Here is an 18,240-nt window from a genome sequence, read left to right as displayed (position 1 = left end):
TTTAAAATGTTTTACTTGCTTCGGATGTTCCTTCAGAGTTGAAGATAGTTTACTTCCTAGTCCCAACCTTCTGCAGGACAATGGGGGATGGGAGCGGGCAGAGTTGGATAAATCTAAACGACAGTCCAGCGCGCAGGCAGCCATCCAAGGTGTGAATACTACTCTTGTTGTTTCGTGGGGTGACTATCCGCAGAAATGAGAGTGATCTTTCCTTTACATTTTCATTTTGTCCCAGCTGTTGAGGGAAGAAGAGAATTATATATATATATATATATTAATCTTGTATTCATAGTATGTGTGCATTGGCATTTACTACTTTTTTTCAGCAATTTCTGTTATATTTTCTGCAAATCAGCATACGGGTAAGTAACAATAATAGGCGTCTTTTTTTTTAAATTATTATATTATGGGTACACTGTGTAGCAAGAGGGCAGACTCTTTTATTATTACTTTAAGTAAATGCTATAGATGACGATTTAATCTTGAATTTCTGTTATTGAGCAGCAGCCGAAATGTAAATTGATGACATGTTATCAGTCCCTTGACTTTCGTCGTAGCGGTGCTGTATCAGTTCGCGTATCCAGATTCCTCCACTTTTCCTGGTCAGCAGGTGTTCTTAGCAGGATATCTAGAGAAAGGCCGGTCCATTCTTTTACGTTGTCCAGCCAGCTTTTCTCTGGACGACCCTTTCATCTTGCTCGAAGAATGACATTTGATACTGAGTCATGTCTTATAGTATGACCAAACCAGTTTAGATTTCGTCTCTTTACAGTGTCGAGGAATTCTTCCTTCTTGCCAGCCAGAGTGTTGACTTTTAATAGTAAATTGATTTTAACTGCGGCATAAAGGCAATTTTAAGAGTCCATCGAAGGTTAATAGGGTATCTGTAAATGAAGGGTAGAATTTTTTTAATTTTTTCTTTATTTTACGGAAATGCTTTTTTTTTTCTTTTTCCTTGAGGCTTTGAATTTGATTGACCCTTTACGGAACTATTAGATCAATTAAATAATCATTATATGACATCAGCTAGGCCAGGTTTACAAATAACTTCACCTTCAATTTCACCTATTCTTTGATATAATTTCTTTCTGATAATCTTACATACTTCGGTGGCTGATTTTGAGTTTGTGTTTCCATACAAACCGTCTTTAAAACCTTGTGTTTTTTTTAGAAAGTATTCTGTTATATTCTACTTTTTAAAAATTATTGTTTAACGAAATTAAAAATAATAGTAATTTTATTATAAGTTAGAAGTTTGTTTTACAATTGTGCATTATAAATAAAAGTACAATATCAGACCAAACAATTTGTACACCACAGTTTTTGTTTAACTTTACATGTAAAATTTACAACAGTAGCTTATATTTGTACAATGATATAATCGCCAAAGGAACACAAGAGTTTTATGTCTATATCTTTAGCACAAGCTTGTGAAGATGGTTGGTTTGGACCTGAATGTCAATATAAATGTCGCTGTCAACAACCCTGTAGTCCAGAAGGTGAATGTCCAGATATGTGTGAAGTTGGTTGGTTTGGTTACAAGTGTCAATATAGTAAGTGATTATTATTAATTCCTTATTGGTAGAAAATGTTTATTAGAATAAAACTCAATGTAATGATTTGTTAACACAATAAAATGAACCACTAGAGAATAGTCATTAAAAAAATATTGCTTCTTTCTCCATTCTTCTCTGTCATTTGTCTTTGAGTAGATTTGAAAAAAAAAATAAAGAAAGAATCATTACATGGTTTTATAATTTATACCTACGGATTAAAAGAAAGTTTTGTTGTTTCAAAATGTATTTATAATTTAAAAAAAAAAAGTCTTTTATACGTTTCTCTCTGTCTCTCTCTCTCTGCCTCTCTCTGTCTCTCTCTATTACTCAACTTAGTCTTAGCGATCCTTGTTCTATAAATCTAGCTTTTTCAAACATACCTTTTGTTTCGAAGGTCTAATAACGTACACGGCAACAGCCAATCAATCTCAAGAAGATATTACGGAATTATTAAATGATGATGATGAGACAACGTGCATTGATATTGGGGAACAATTGATAGTTTTGGATTTAAACAGAATTTATTATAACCCATGGATTCGATTATTTACACCGCAACAAGGTAAGGAAGAATTGATAAATTTGATAAATTAATTTACGACATAATTCTTTAAATATTATCAGTTGTCTTTTTTAGCGGTCCCCGAAAGGGGAATAGACGCTATTAGTATTGTGTGGTCTGTCTGTCATTTTGTCTGTCCTTCAATCCGTCCGTCCGTCCGTCCCATTTAGAGCCCAGAAACTAGAAGAGAAAATTATGATATTTTCGAGCCTTCAAAGTTCTGATACAACGGTTACTTTTTTCTTCTCCGAAAGTGAACAATTTAATTTTTTAAATTACATGTGCAAGCTTAGTTTTAAAAAAATACACCACTTTTAAATGAAAAACTTCAGGGGAGGTATGTCATTGAAAAAGGTCACAGACTTTTTCATTAATAACTCAAAGCTTTATTCATAGATTCGTGCATTGGTACACAAAATTTGCATCTTAGGTCACAATGGAGAAAGTGTGAACGGATCATTACAAAATATATTTTTCATTTATTAACTAATTTATTGAATGGAATACTGATTCAAAGGTTGCTTTTAAATGATACGAACTTTGTTTTATTTGAAAATTTATAAAAAAAACAAGGTTAAAAATGACAGTTTGTGTGGAAACACAAACTCAAAATCGGACCCCGAAGTGGTCCACCCAGGCAGGCTTCAATATTTTCAGAAAGAACATCCAAATGGAATTATTTCAAAGACAAATGAGAGATAAGAATAGAGAAAGAATGTTATTGTGTAGTGCCCCCATGGGCGTAGCCAGAGGGGGGGTTCTTGGGGTTCAATCCCCCACCCCCGAAATGAAATCCCCCCCCCCGGGGGGGGCGGAATTAAGTGACTGATTTTTGCTTTCATTTTTTTTATTTTAGGTGAGATTTTAATACTAAATCATCACTTACCACAGCACAGCCGAGGCAGTTTTGAGTTAAACACTCTCTACCAGGGAGTTTTGAGTTTAAATCCCCCTACCAGGGGGTTTTGAGATTTTAAAAACCCCTATCAGGGGGTTTTGAGATACAAATCCCTCTACCAGGGGGCTTTGAGTTTAAAACCCTTTACAGGGGGTTGAATTTTAAACCCCCTACCAGAGGTTTTTGCAGTTAAATCCCCCTCTTCTATAATACAAAACCAAAAAATACAAACAACAATCCCCAAATTCCAACAGCACAGTTGAGGAAGATTTTGATTTTAAAACCCCATCCAAAATTTACGATAACCCCATCTTCAATATAAAAAAAGCAAATTACACACTCAAAATTCTATGAGCGTAGCCAAAAGGGTTTTGAGTTTAACCCCCCTCCCCCTTCCAGTTGGGGTTTGAAGCTAAAAAGTACCTCTTCAATATAAAAAAAAAGCAAATTACACACTATAAAATCTATGAGCGTAACCTAAGGGGTTTTGAGTTTAAATCCCCCTCCTCCAGATGGCTTTTTCTTTAAAGTTTAAAACCCCTCCAGATGGTTTTGAGTTTAAAATTCCCCGACAGAGCGTTTAGAGTTGAAAACCTCTCTCTTCAATATTATTTTAAAGCAAACTACAGTCACCAAATTCTATGATCGTAGCTAAATGGGGTTTTGAATTAAAAACAAAACAAAAAAACCCCCAGAGATTTTTTAGTTTAAAACCCCTCAACAGATGATTTGACGAAAAAACTTTCTTTTTCGATATAAAATCTAAAGCGAAATACAGGCATGTAATTCCAAGAGCGTAGTTAAGAAAGGTTACAAATTTCTACCAGTGGCTTGGGCTCCATTAATTAAGTGTGAATAGTCTTCTGCCGAAATTGAAAATCATTAAATGTGTCTCAACAAAGATGGCTAAGACAGATTTTAGGAGTCAGTCATAGAGATCGAGTCTAAATCAAAGAAATCATTTGCCGAACTGGGAGTCGAATCCTTAGTAAGGTTGTGACAGAGCGTCGCATGAGGTTTTGCATGACATGTTTTCCGACAAAATGAATTACGCAAAATAAGAGTTGCGGAAACAGCTTGCCGGAAAATGCGCCGAACGGCGCGAGAGGGTTTAAAGTCAGTAAGAATAGCACATTAGGTTTTTGAAATAAAACTTTTTAATAGCAAGATAATGCACTGTAGATACCTCAGAATATGCATTTTGTTGGCTTTCAATACCAGAAATAGTGCTCGGCGGCGGGGCTTCGCCCCGCGCTGAGGGAGCGCTGCGAACTCCCCCAGACCCTCTTGCTAGCAAGGGCTGGGAGTCTACAATAAACAATAAACGTCTTCCGAAAGGGTCAGAATGTAATAAAGATTAATTAGGTACACACACATATATATATGGGGGGGGGGGGAGAGGTCTGGGGGGGGGGGGAATCAACCCTCCCTGAAAAAAAATCCTGGCTACGCCCATGAGTGCCCCAACGGTCCCGCGGATCTAAGAATAGGTGAAAGTGAATGTAAATTTAGATGTGAACCTGGCCTAACTAGTTCCCCTTTTATACCTTGTGGCAGATGATGTAAAGTTCATCTGTTTTTGTGGCCTTCGGATAACGAGGGTGTCATGTAGCCAGCACAACGACCAACCGCCTTTACTTTTCTCTAACTAATGTCAGGTACCCATTAGAGCTGAGTGGACTCAGAGGCTTCCAAAGTTGAAAATCCCAGTCTTCACCAGGCTTCGAACCCAGGACCCCCAGTTCGGAAGCCAAGCGCTTTACCGCTCAGCCACCGCGCCTCCCCTGTCCTAACTGATGTCTTATAATTGATCTAATTGTTTTGAAAAGGCTCAATCTCTTATTCGAATCCTTAAAAAAAAAAATTAAAAAAAATAATTCCGCAATAAAAACAATGTAGAGGAAAATGAGGTTTACAAGTTTACTATTCGTTTTAAATTTTAAATCTTTTCTAGTTTACGAGATCTAAACGGGACAGACGGACAGGCGGACAGATATTTCGCACAAAACTAATAGCGTCTTTTCCCCTTTCGGGGGCCGCAAAAAAAATGCGCAGTTTTGACATATTCTCAATATGCACTTGAAAACAATCTAAATTAGACTAATTAGAGGCTAGACATAGATCTAGATTTAGATTTAATTTTATTAAACAATTTGAACAAAATTTACATGTATAATCTATAAAGGAAATATCATATATTCTTATAGCTTAGGGGTGCAGATTTAGTTATTGTGTAAGCAGTAGGATAGTTTCATACCACGAAGTGAATCTGATGCAAACAGCATAAGTACACAATTACTCAATAGTAGGCCTACTAATGCTGATCATAATATTGTCCTAGCTTTAAATCTAGTAATTTTAAGATTAAACGTGTAAAGTCATACGAATTTCTAGTCTAGACATAGATTCTATTTCTTCATTAGTGCTATTAGAATATTAAATGGGTTGCCTGAGTCAGCCAGAAAATCCAATGACTTTGCAGAATTTTATTACATTAAATCATTTTAACTTATTATTTAAGGGTTACCGCGGCCTCCTGAAATTGCCAAATATACAAAAAAGTCATGAAAATCTCACGAAATCATTTAAATTTTCTGAAAACTCATACAAATCTCCTAAAAATTAGACAAATTTGTCATTCCGGTGTATCATTCAATATGGAAAACGCCAATCCTACTCGCGATTAAAAAAACAACAAACTACGGCATTGTTAGCTTTCGTTAAATAAAAATGTAATAATAGGGCGAATTTTAACCAAAACAACAAGTTCAAATACTTAATTTACTTTATTAGTCAATGTCATATAAATATAAATATAGATCTGAATCTATCTCGAACTCTTAAAAAAAATCAAAAGCGATATTTTGCTAGTAAATCTTAAACGCAGACCTGAATGTTTATCGGCTTTTTGTTGGAAAACTACCATCTACTGTAGATGGCTCGTAAAGTTATTTTGACCGTGGTTTTGTACTTATGAGTGTAATTGAAATGCAAAGACGAATTTATTTTCTAATACAAAATATTAATTTTCACTATTCTCCTTATCCCTACCCAGACTGGGCACCGGCAATCCGTTTCGCATAGGGTACGCAATTTGTAGAACCGGCCCTGTTTTTTTTTTTTTTTTTGTTGTTTGTTTTTTTTTGTATACTATTATTAGTATTATTAGTAACTAGCTATATAAATTTTTAAAGTTAGTTAAACAAAAATGTCTTTAATTTAATTGAAAAAAAAATAATTTATTTTAGAAGGTAAAGAGTAATTAATGAATCTAAACTTTGACAGCTGTAAAATATCACGAAATCAGATGTACATATTTTTATGACTTTGCCATGCGCGCTAGTGTCGAAACCCACATAGAAAGAAGGTGCGCACTATCTGTGACCAGACAAGTCGGATGTTGACATGAGAGATAGAAGGATTTCCGCCCAAGTCTAGAGCTAATATGGAGATGCTGTGCTCAAGGCAGATGCCACTTTGTGTTTGTCATGTCTCCGTGTAAATAAACGTCTATGTCTCGTTGATTAGCCTCACATCAGTTATTACAATATTTTAGTAACCCGACAAAATTGCATAGTTGCATGCATAGCGACTAAATAGTGCAGACAAAATAGCGCGCAATTATATATGGCATGTATAAAATTATCAGATCTTAATAAGTGAAGGCCCTAAGTAGTATCTTTCGTTGAGGCCTCTATCTTCTTTAACATTAATAGATCAAAAGAGTATTCCATAATAGCAGAGAAAAAAATGTATTTTGAAATTCTTCTCATTCTCCTTTTTCAAACAATGTTCAAAATGCATAATATGCAAAACAAAATATGATTTTGAAATTTGATATTTGAAAATTTGATGACCTCGTTCAAGGGTTGTTTGTTTGTAAAATGTTTGACATGCTTCGGATGTTCCTTCAGAGTTGAAGATAGTTTACTTCCTAGTTCAAACCTCCCGCAGGACGACGGGGGATGGGAGTGGGCAGGGTTTGAACCCTCGACCGTCGATAAATCCGTACGACAGTCCAGCGCGCAAACCGCACGACCAGGCAGGGTTAGGTGTATGAGGATGTGTGTTTCATGTATGCAACATCTCTCTTTGATGAAACCAGGTCGTCTCTTGCTGCAGCATTGTGAAAACCTGTGTGTCGGGATTTGTTTTTTTTTTTTTATCTGAAAATACTGCCTTCGAAGAACTAAATGATGCTCTGCCAGATGTTGTAGGGGATGCTATTGGGAGGACAATTATGTTTAGAAGAAACCGCAGATTGACTCCTTAATAGCAATTAGGCATGTTGGAGATGGAGTACAGGACAGCCTACCACGAACAAACAATTCAGTGGAGGGATGACACTATGTATTTCAGTTGTCTATTGACAGTCATCACCTCAAAGTCTACAAGTCAATCCCTCACTTCCCGGAGTTTCTAGGTGACATTGCATACAATTTAGTGAAAGTTTTTATGTGTGTGTGTAAATCTGACAACTATAAAAGTATCTTCATATGTTTTTAAAGAGCACTTCTGTAATGTAAATAAATGATATATTTTGAAATAATGCATTTAAGCTTATTATAATTTTGCATAATGTTTGCAAAATCATATTTTAAGAAATATAAAGTGTTTCCTGCAGAATGACTGAAAAAAAAAAAAGATAAAATTAAACTGAAAAAAAAAAAAGATATTGACTCTATTAATATTTTGTCGGTGCAACTTTATTCGCGCTTTTTTGTCGGTTAACCACATATTTCTTGTTTCTGAGATCTAAATGTGTCAGACACATGTAAGGTCGCGACGGAGAGAACGCCAAGCAAAAAAAAAAAAAAAACATTTTTTTCACTTGTCAGGCCTCTAAAAAAATTTATTATAATTAGTACATAAATTAACTCATTCATTTTTATTTATATCCTCAGATTTATTATACAGTTTAAAAATATCTTTTCTGGACAGAAACTCGATAGCTATACTCGCAACATCAAATGAAAGATTATTAGTCAGAGATAATATTGTAGATATCCACATTTCAGTTAATGATAATTTTATAAACTACATTCTATTAGAAGGGGAAGTGATACAACAGCTTTGTACTGTTTGGGTCATATCAGGTAAGTTTCCCACAATGAAATCTATGATTTGAACCTTTCTTTGTAGCGACATTGTTATGTACACTTTAGGAATTTGAAAACATACTTTTTTTTGTGCTACTTTTATCGAGAAAAACAAATTAGCTAATATTAATTTATGATTATTACAAATTTATAAAATGTGCTTTAATAAAAATATAATAAATAAAATGTATGTAAATATGCCTAAGGAGATTAAGATCTTAACTTATATCTCATAAAAAACTTCACTCTTTATTATTCTTGGACACGTAGATAATGTATATTATTTATGTACGAAACAAAATCGACATGAAGATAAAGACCTTACTAAAAATAGCAATATTCTTGTGAATTGAAGTGTGAAAAGTATAGAGGATTTGCTTATAGCTCGACAGCAAGTATTCTGCACGTTTGAAGACCATATAGCAATGACAATGTTTCATTTGTTTGGCGTAACCGAGATGACCCTCCCGGTATCGTGTTAAAGACCAGCTTAGGAGTCCATTTTCTTTAATTAACTGACAGGCAGCTTTCGTAAGGATAGCTGGACATAGGAAGCGTGGTCAGAGAGAGAGGCCAAGTGCGCTTGAACTTTGCTTGGCTACCCAGAAAGGGGCTCGAGGTTCGACACCCGACTCGGGCAGAGTTGTGTTTATTGAACGCCTAAAGGCAGCACGGAAAACCAACTCCTACATACCACCTCCCCCCCCCCCCCCCCACTGGTCCACAAATGAGATTGGACCAAAAGCGCTCTGAGCATGATATAAGCATGAAAGTAGCGCTATGTAAAAGCTATAATAATAATTTCTTACAAAGGCCGCCAGATACAAATGCACATTTGAGACTTAAAGAGAATCCACTGCCGTTGACAGATGAGGACGAAAAGAAAACCTAAATTCAACCTACAAAGTTGGACAACAGTTGAGTCTGCCTTTGATGTGGCAAAATATATAGGTCGCTTGGACGTCGTTGTTACTCGAAATATTGCACTCCTTAACTCTTTCTCTCCGTATTTGTTTACCACATTCTGGTGAAATCAACGTTGGTATCGTCAGTTAGGAGAGAAAGAGTTCATAATCTTGTGACTTATAGACAAACTTGATTATTACATACGATAAATAAGTTAGCCTTTAAATTATCTTAACTATGACCGCTTGAAAATTATATATAAATGCTAGAAATAAGATACCCCGAAAAGACCTTGCGATTTATGGAAAAAGATGATGTTTAAACTCATGCTTCTACAGCCAGTGATTAACAAGGATGTCATGTGGCAAGCACAAAAACGACTAAACTAATTTAACTTATGTATCTCTATGGATTAGGTGGATCAGTCGACTTAAAATCCAGATATTTTAAATAATATTTTCCCCTATGTTTTGAACCTGAGATCCCTAGTTTCATAATCTAAGCATTTTACCACTCGGCCGTAATGCTACCACGGAATAAATTAGCCACCTGAAAAAAAAGAGACATTATCCATCATAAATGTCTACTGTAACTGGCGGTGGAGTCATACTGGCAACCAAATATGTAACGTCTATTTGGTGAAGACGTTATGGTGGGTTCTTGAGTATCTAGCACTGTATTGCAGCAAGGTGATTTGGTCCTAACACTTAGTTCAGCTTACTTATATTAACTCTTTCTCTCCGTAATTATTTACCACATTCTGGTGGAATCAACGCTGGTATCGTCAGTTAGGAGAGAAAGAGTTAACAGCACATTTCTAATAACGATACACGGAGTCAAGTCTCATTTTAGCAGACGTAATGTTCTTATAGAGAGTAACTATTATTCCATATAAGTTATTCCAACCATAAGCTGATAGTAGTAACACAAAATATAAATGCACTTCATATCATGAAAAGTATCCTATAGCGCAGGGATAGGCAATTGTTTTCGATCGAGGGCCACAAGAAATAAAAATAATTTGGGAATAGTAGCTATATATATATACTCTCTCTCTCTCTCTATCTCTCTCTCTCTCTCTAAATGTATATGTAATGTACTCACAACTTACAAAAATGTGTCTTTTAATTCACATTTATATTGAATTATACATTCATAAATTTATTTCATTCTTTTTTTTTTACACTCCCATTTGAGGAATAGCAACAAGAGTTAGCAATTTTGAAACCAATTTGACAATTTATAAATAAAATGTGTAATTGTCTCTTTCGATCACATCTGACCACAAATGTACATATGCATTTAATGTGAAATTATTACTTGTTTGGAGACGCAGTGGCTGAGCGGTAAAGCGCTTGGCTTCCGAACTGAGGTCTGGTGTTCGAATCCTGGTGAAGACTGGGATTTTTTTTTATTTTGGGATCTTCGGGCGCCTATGAGTCCACCCAGCTCTAATGGGTACCTGACATTAGTTGAGGAAAAGTAAGGGTTGTTGGTCGTTGTGCTGGCCACATGACACCCACGTTAACCGTTGGCGACAGAGGCAGAGGGGCTCGACAAGATCTGCCCTATAGACCACACGGTCTGAAAGGGGAACTCTAATTTATTTACTTGTTAACACTCGTACTTAATGTTCTGTAACCAAGGCCGACCTTAGGCCACTGCAACCTATGCAGTCACAATGGGCCCCGCACTTTCATAGGCCCAGCGCTATATCTAGTTGTAAAGTATAAAAATAAACTATTATAACTTTAATATAATAACAGGGTTTCAGCGGCCTCCTGATTTTCCACATGTAATGGCAAAATATACGACAAAGTCCTGGAAATCTCTTAAAATTATTGAAATCTACTGGAAACTTATAAATCTCATCACCTGAAAAAAAGACAAAGTTGTCATTTTTGGATGCCAATCCAATGTATCTGGTCCCAAATAATATTGATTCGTTCTCTCTTAATTAGGCCTTCTGTAAACACTGCTAAACACACAACACATCACATCTAACACATAAAGAACTTAACAACAAGAGCTCGAAATAATCTAGTACTTTAATAATGAGTAAGTAGATAACACTTGAGGACTCAACCAGGACCGATTTCATAGCCAGACTAACAGTCCCGGTCTCCTCCGTATCTTATCTTGAACTGCCTTCTTAAACAGTGTGTCTCTGGTCCACGCAGGCTTATGATCAGATGACCATAACACTCGTCATATTTGCGTGCAAAGTTCATACCAGTACTTTCCCTTGTCTATCGACAGCCCTTGACTTGTGTGATTGGCCTGAGTCGTGTTAGCCTTTTCGCGTCGCCAATAAGGTTACAACAATATGAAATTTTAACATTAAAGTGGAAATACCGCTTCAGTAAAACTCACGCGGAAGAACTGACTGGAATTTATGTTTCAGGTAAAAATTGCTTGGAAATGTGTCCTTTGGAGCTAAATCTGCTTGTGCACTAAATGTTTAGATGGGTGTATTGATAACGAGTTCCAAATTATTGACTCTTAAAATTTGCTTTCAAATTCCAAAACTAAAGGAATCCAAATAAGTTTTGTACTTTCAACCATTGCATTTCAAATAGTTTGACCTTTTAAGAAAACAACAAAACCTGTTTTCACTTCGTTGCCTGGAGAAATAGGAAAGCTTTGTTTGAAAAGATTTAATATGATCATACATTTCATGTGCAAAAACCCATGATACTTCCGATAAAAAAACATTAGAATTATTAGTAACAAAGTCTCAGTCAATGTCCTTTAAGGAACATACACATTTCCTTTTGGATATTCCTTTTTCTTTTCAATGCCTTGCTCATATTAAGCCAGCGGATACTGTGGTACCGAACATCAGAATGTTCTATTTCCAAATCTTCAAGTTAAGAATGGTTAAGACCCCTAGCTTTGATAAATTTACCTCATTTAATATTGTTAGAATATTTTAGATTGCAAAAATAATATTTTTCATCATTACTCATTACTCATTATATCAGTCAGTCATTAAGCTTGGTATTTATCGACATGTTAGTTATTGTTAATTGTGGTCACATTTGGGAACACCTCCTTGTTTGTGCCAAAAAAAAAATCTTACTATTCTATACATTGAAATTTGAATAAATAACAAAGTAGTAAATTTTATTTATTAAAAGGTCAGAATGTGGCGACAAAACAGAACGTCTACTATAGTAATTCAAGTATTAATCGTATTGACACGAACCTACCGCAGTATCCTCAAGCCTCAGATGGAGTTTACACATGTGACGAAAGCGACGCTGGACACACTGGGAATTACTGGGAGATTGTAATGAACCCTTCATTTGTTTTCAAAGAGTTTGATTTCTATGTCAACGATGTTTTTGGTAAGTATATTACTATGGAGGCGCGGTGGCTGAGCGGTAAAGCGCTTGGCTTACGAACCAGGGACCTGGGTTCGAATCCTGGTGAAGACTGGGATTTTTTATTTCGGGATCTTCGGGCGCCTCTGAGTCCCTGACATTAGTTAGGGAAAAGTAAAGGCGGTTGGTCATTGTGCTGGCCACATGACACCCTTGTTAACCGTAGGCCACAGAAACAGATGACCTTTACATTATCTGCTCTATAGACCACAAGGTCTGAAAGGGGAACTTTTTTTGTATATTACTATATTATCAAATATTGTTTTGTAAGATGGAAATGTTGATATCAGGGTTGGCCAACCTTTTGTTTCCATGCTCCAATTTTCGTTTTCACTTTTCATCCAGATGCGCCACTTAGAATTTTACAAGTTTCAGTCCTTTAAAATTTCCCAATTTGTACATATTTGCTTAGTATAGGAGGGGAATTTAAGAAAAAAATAAGAAGCTTTTACTTTTTGAGTTTTCTTTGTTAACATTTCTAGTTTGCAAGTATAATTAACATTTTTTAAATTTCTCTATGCCCTATTACAAATTATAATTTATGCACACGGTAAGAAGTTTTATATTTTTAAAAATGCACATGCAGGCAATATATATTTATATTTGGCGCTTGTTCCATAGGTTGGCACCCCTATATATATACCTTGGCACTCATTAAGTAAAAATCTATAACCCTAAAAAGGAATTTCAAAACGTTATTTGGCGTTAGTAATTCAGAACAATTAAATTTTAGCAATGATTTGTAAGAAAATTAAAAAAAATATAGGTCAATTTCTTTTTAAAAACAAAGTCAGGAACATCCTGTACCGATGCAAAGTCTTTTGTAATGTTTCAGCAAGAAAATTTAATGTAAAATAAGTCTACAATGTGTTTTTAATAACCGTTACTCTTAAATCACTTATTGTAAAATCGTGAACAACCTATTGTCGATATTTTGAAAAAAAAGGGATTTTACATAAAATTGAAAATCCAGAACTATTTGATATCAATAATTAAACTATAGTATTATATTGTCCATGAATATGTGTGTAAAATAAGTCAATAATTCGTTTTTAAAACAATCATTTGACGTAATTTATATTTTATAAAACAATATCCGGAAAAACTTTATAGTGTTTTTTTTTTTTTTTTTTTATTAAATCGTGACCGACAGATCGACCAACAGACAAAACGCACAAAAGTAAGCGGCTTTTATCCTGATGGAGACGCTAAACAAAATAAAGAAAATCTGATTATTTGAACATTTTTGAGAGAACTTATTTGTTACCACTTGGCCGCGGCCTTCATACTATTGCAGGAAAGTCCCTTTATAAGAAGTCGATTTTTTTTTAAATGTGCATGATATTTACAAATTGCATTCTTAGCCTTTATAACAAAACATAAATGGTTTATTTACTTTGAGATGCTAGTTTACCTGAAAAATGCAGTTAAATAATATTTATATTTGTTGTGAACATTTCTTGTACATTTTATACATATTTTTGACTAAATGATACTAACAATAGACAGACAATTATCTTTCTTTGATCACATATTGTGAACAATCTCCGTTACATTTATTCACTGTTTTAGAATTGTTATATTTTTATGAAAAAATCGCTTGCATAATTAATTCTATAATTCTAAGCGGTTTCCTTTTAGAAAACAAAAGTAGCCGTTGCACCTAAACATTGCAAGCCAGAACACATGGTGAAAAAAATATTTTTTCATTTCTCTTCTAGTTTTTGAGATTAGAGTGTGACAGACGGACAGACGGACATTTTGGACAAACCTAATAGTGGCTTTTCCCCTTCCGGGGGCCACTAAAAATAATTACGTTATAAGTAACACGAATGCGTTATTTTAAAATGTTTTTAAAAATACATTTTAAAGATTAATGTTTATCTAGATCTAGAATCTATAATGTATTGGATATGCATGGCATAGTACAGAATACATAACATCATAACACCCATACCTTTAAGACATCCAATTGTTAACTGAGACGTCAACCAAATCCAACCTAATGACTTGATAGGTTCTGATATAGGTCTTAATTTACGTATTACTGTCGAAATAGTCACTGAGAGTGTTCTATAAACAATTAAATGAAATAATAATGTTATAAGAAAAGCGAATGCGGAAAGCGTGAATGTAAAAATAGTATGAATGGTGCTATCAAAATAGCTAATCGACCTAAATCGAAAACATTGGCTTGTTGGCCTATATATATTTTGGATTAAATATGAAATGAATAGACTTTATTTTGTACTAGTTTATCTGTGGGGTCAGGGCATTTGTCTTGGTGTAGACTGCTATTGAAGAAAGTATTATTATTTTTTATTATTATGTATAAAGTTAATAAGTAGATTTAGTCTTTCTAGATCTAGATATCTAATAAGATTTTATAATCAAATCGAACGCGCGCACGCAATTGTTTATATAACATTTTTAGTTTAATTTTATGTAGATCTAGATCTAGAATCTAAGCAATTTGAATGTCATTGTAGTCAATCTATACTAAATACTTTGAGCTTATTATAGTAAATGACTAAACACTTTGAGCTTGTGTTGACCTAGATACAGTAGGGTACGTGCTATGATGAATGAAAGTGTTTGTCAACAAGGCTAATGTATATGTGTAGCTACGTTGTTAACAGGTCTAAATGTGCATAAGTAAATCTGAAAGAAAAAAGTAAATTTTAAATAAAGACTTAAAATTAAAAAAAAATCGGTAGTTGAAGTTTTAAATGCTTTAAAAAAACACATTGGAAAGTAAATTGTATTATGTAAGTAGATTATTAGTTTTATAATATGCCTTTCTAATGGGCGATATTATGACCTCTGGCCTCTGACGTTAATTTCATTTGTATCACTACGCGATATAATGGTGCCGCAAGTTACGGAAAAGTATGTCTGCACGGCTAAAGCTATTCACATTTAGAGCGAACGATTTTATGTAAAAAATGTTTTGTAAACTCAAATTTGAATGTTAATTTTCGTTTAATAATGAAATGAATAAACACTAATTTGTATGCTCATTTTAAAAGTAAACAATTATGTTTTCTTAAATGAAAGCTAATTTAGACCTAGAGATTTTAATCTCTGCGCATGTGTGATCTTTTCGTCTTGTCTCATCATGTAGACATGGCCATGTGACCTAAAGATAGTAATACTTTCATAAACTTTTTTTGGAGGGTCTTAAGTTTGTTTTAGGGCTACAATACATGCATCGCGGTTCCAGTTAGTTCCCAAGAAACTTTATCATGATTGGTCAAACGGTTTTGATTTCGACTCGTAACATACATACATAAATACATACGCCTCACTTTCTACTTTATAGTATAGATGGCTCCTTCTGTCTTTGAAGACAAGGGATGTTCCCAGATGAGTCATTGATTTACATTTTTTCTTGAGACGGGGTAGAATCAGGAGTGACTAATCAAACCAATTCTGGAGCGGCAGAGTTTGCCACAGTTCGTGCACGTTTCCTCACTCCATCTCTTTCAGGGCTAACTGATAGCGCAACTTTCTTTTTTCTTTCTTATCTTATCTTTTATGATACTTTCTCGTGACAAAGGCACGTCATGTCAATTTTATATTTATTTATTCATTTTATACATTTTTTTATTCATCTCTCTTAATTTCAACTATGAACTCTTGCGTCCCAAAAAATCGTTTGTTATCTTTCTTCACTTAACTATCCTCTTAAACTCAAATAAATAAATCATGAAATTTATAATATTATTATCTTCTATATCAGCGGTTCTCACAGGTTGAGAACCCTTGTTCTATATGGTGTAATGCACAAATTGTAAGACAAATTTCCATATGGACAATAAAGATTATTATTATTATTAGTAGTAGTAGTAGTAGTAGTAGTAGTAATTTATTATTATTAATATTATTATTATTTTTTTTATTATTTTGTATTTCAGGCGTCTACAGATATTTCATGTTTCAAGCATTTGATAACGACGGTGAAGTATCCAAAACTTTCTCTTCTAATGCCTGGCAATCTGATGAAGTATACGGTATCGTTGATTATTGGGATAATCCTATAAAAGCGTTTACTTTTTTCGTGACAAATTATTCTACAAATAAAACTTTGCCACTGTTACTCTGTGAAGTAGAGGCCTTTGCAGGTAAGTGACTATATAGATTACAAGGTACAGTAAAAAAAAAATGTTCTCTTTTCAAATTTCCTTTGTATATGATGACCCCATGAAGTACGAATCTAAAATCTTTATATTAAATATTATTCTTTTTTTAATATCAATTTATTCCTATAGCCAAATGTGTCAATTCATAAAACGAGAAAATGAATAAAAAGACATAGCTTATCTAAGGGAAAGAACTGCTAATTTCTGCTATTTATCTAAAAATTACATGGTTCAGCTCCCTCTTCGCTATATTAAACAAAATTAATTAATTAGTACTAAATGATTAAATGAAATAACTGGTTATTTTTTGCATTTATTCGTTTTATGTTATTGACTATAATTATGAAAACTTTCAGCTTGATCTGAGAATGGGAAGTAGGATAAAAAACGTGTTAAAACGTTGTAAGGGGAAAAAATCCATATATATATATATATATATATATATATATATATCCACATTAAGTAGCATTTATTCCCTTTATTTCGAAATCAAAAGAAAAATTAGCACAAACCTTTATGTAAGTAATTGTTTTCGTGTTTTTTTAGCGGCCCCCGAAAGGGGAAAAGACGCTATTAGTTTTGTGCAAATGTCTGTCCGTCTGTCCCATTTAGATCTCGTAAACTAGAAAAGATATTGAAAATCCGACATCACAATTTTTTAGACCATTCAAAGTTCTGATGCACGCTACTTTTTTTTTTTCTGAAAGCGAAAAATCTAATTTTTAAAAGCAGTTATGCAAGCAGTTTTTTAAAGAGAAAAAGCTAATTAGTGTGCATCATAATTTAGACCTAATTTAAAACGAACAGTAATCTTGTAAACTTCATTTTCCTAAACTTTTTTACATTGCAATAATATAATCTTCTAAGGATTCGAACAAGAGATTGAGCTTCTACAAAACAATTAGATCAATTATAAGACATCAGTTAAGCCAGGGGAGGCGGGGTGGCTGAGCGGTAAAGCGCTTGGCTTCCGAACCGAGGGTCCCGGGTTCGAATCCTGGTAAAGACTGGGATTTTCAGCTTTGGAATCTTTGGGCGCCTGAAATTAGTTGGGGAAAAGTAAAGGTGGTTCGTCGTTGTGCTGGCTACATGACACCCTCGTTAACCGTAGGCTACAAAATCAGATGAACTTTACATCATCTGCCCTATAGACCACAAGGTCTGAAAGGGGAACTAGTTAGGCCAGGTTCACATCTAACTTTGCACCTATCCTTTGATCTGCGGGACCGTTGGGGCACTACACAAGATCTGTTAACCTTCTTTCTCCATTCATATCTCTCATTTGTCTTTGATATAATTTCATTCGGATGTTCTTTCTGAAAATATCGAAGCCTGCCTGGGTGGACCACTTCGGGGGCCGATTTTGAGTTTGTGTTTCCACACAAATCGTCTTTTGTAACCTTGTTTTTATTGATTCATGTCTTGTCAGGTTCAGTGAATAATTGTGCAAAGTTTTAACTTGATCCAAGAATAAGAAATGCGAAAAAAAAAATCTAATTTTTTACTTGTCTCGGGTTCGAATCTCGGTGAAGGTTGCGATTTTGGTCATTTTGACGTCCACTGAGTTGACCCAACCCTTATCAGTACCTGATATTAGTTTGGAAAAGTAAAGGCAGTTGTGTTTGTACTGACCACATAAAATCTTGGCTGGTTAATCGTCGGCCAATAAAACAGATGATGTATTGATCATT

The 18,240-nt window shown here is 34.4% G+C and overlaps 1 protein-coding gene across 2 annotated transcripts in view; it reads left to right on the top strand.

Moving 5' to 3' along the window:
* LOC106057808 (uncharacterized) overlaps positions 1-18,240 on the top strand; it is a 40,258-nt gene that overhangs the window by 2,166 nt on the left and 19,852 nt on the right. For both annotated transcript variants that reach the window (XM_056029091.1, XM_056029090.1), the window contains exons 2-7: positions 327-362; positions 1,422-1,553; positions 1,951-2,118; positions 7,921-8,112; positions 12,162-12,371; positions 16,325-16,531. In XM_056029091.1, the coding sequence (XP_055885066.1) occupies positions 327-362; positions 1,422-1,553; positions 1,951-2,118; positions 7,921-8,112; positions 12,162-12,371; positions 16,325-16,531 (945 nt within the window). The remainder of the gene's footprint in view (positions 1-326; positions 363-1,421; positions 1,554-1,950; positions 2,119-7,920; positions 8,113-12,161; positions 12,372-16,324; positions 16,532-18,240) is intronic.

Source organism: Biomphalaria glabrata, chromosome 5 (genome assembly GCF_947242115.1).
Source record: "Biomphalaria glabrata chromosome 5, xgBioGlab47.1, whole genome shotgun sequence".
NCBI classification, from domain to species: Eukaryota; Metazoa; Mollusca; class Gastropoda; family Planorbidae; genus Biomphalaria; species Biomphalaria glabrata.
The sequence above is the reverse complement of the archived record's forward strand: the minus strand, read 5'-3'. Positions and strand labels throughout refer to the sequence as shown.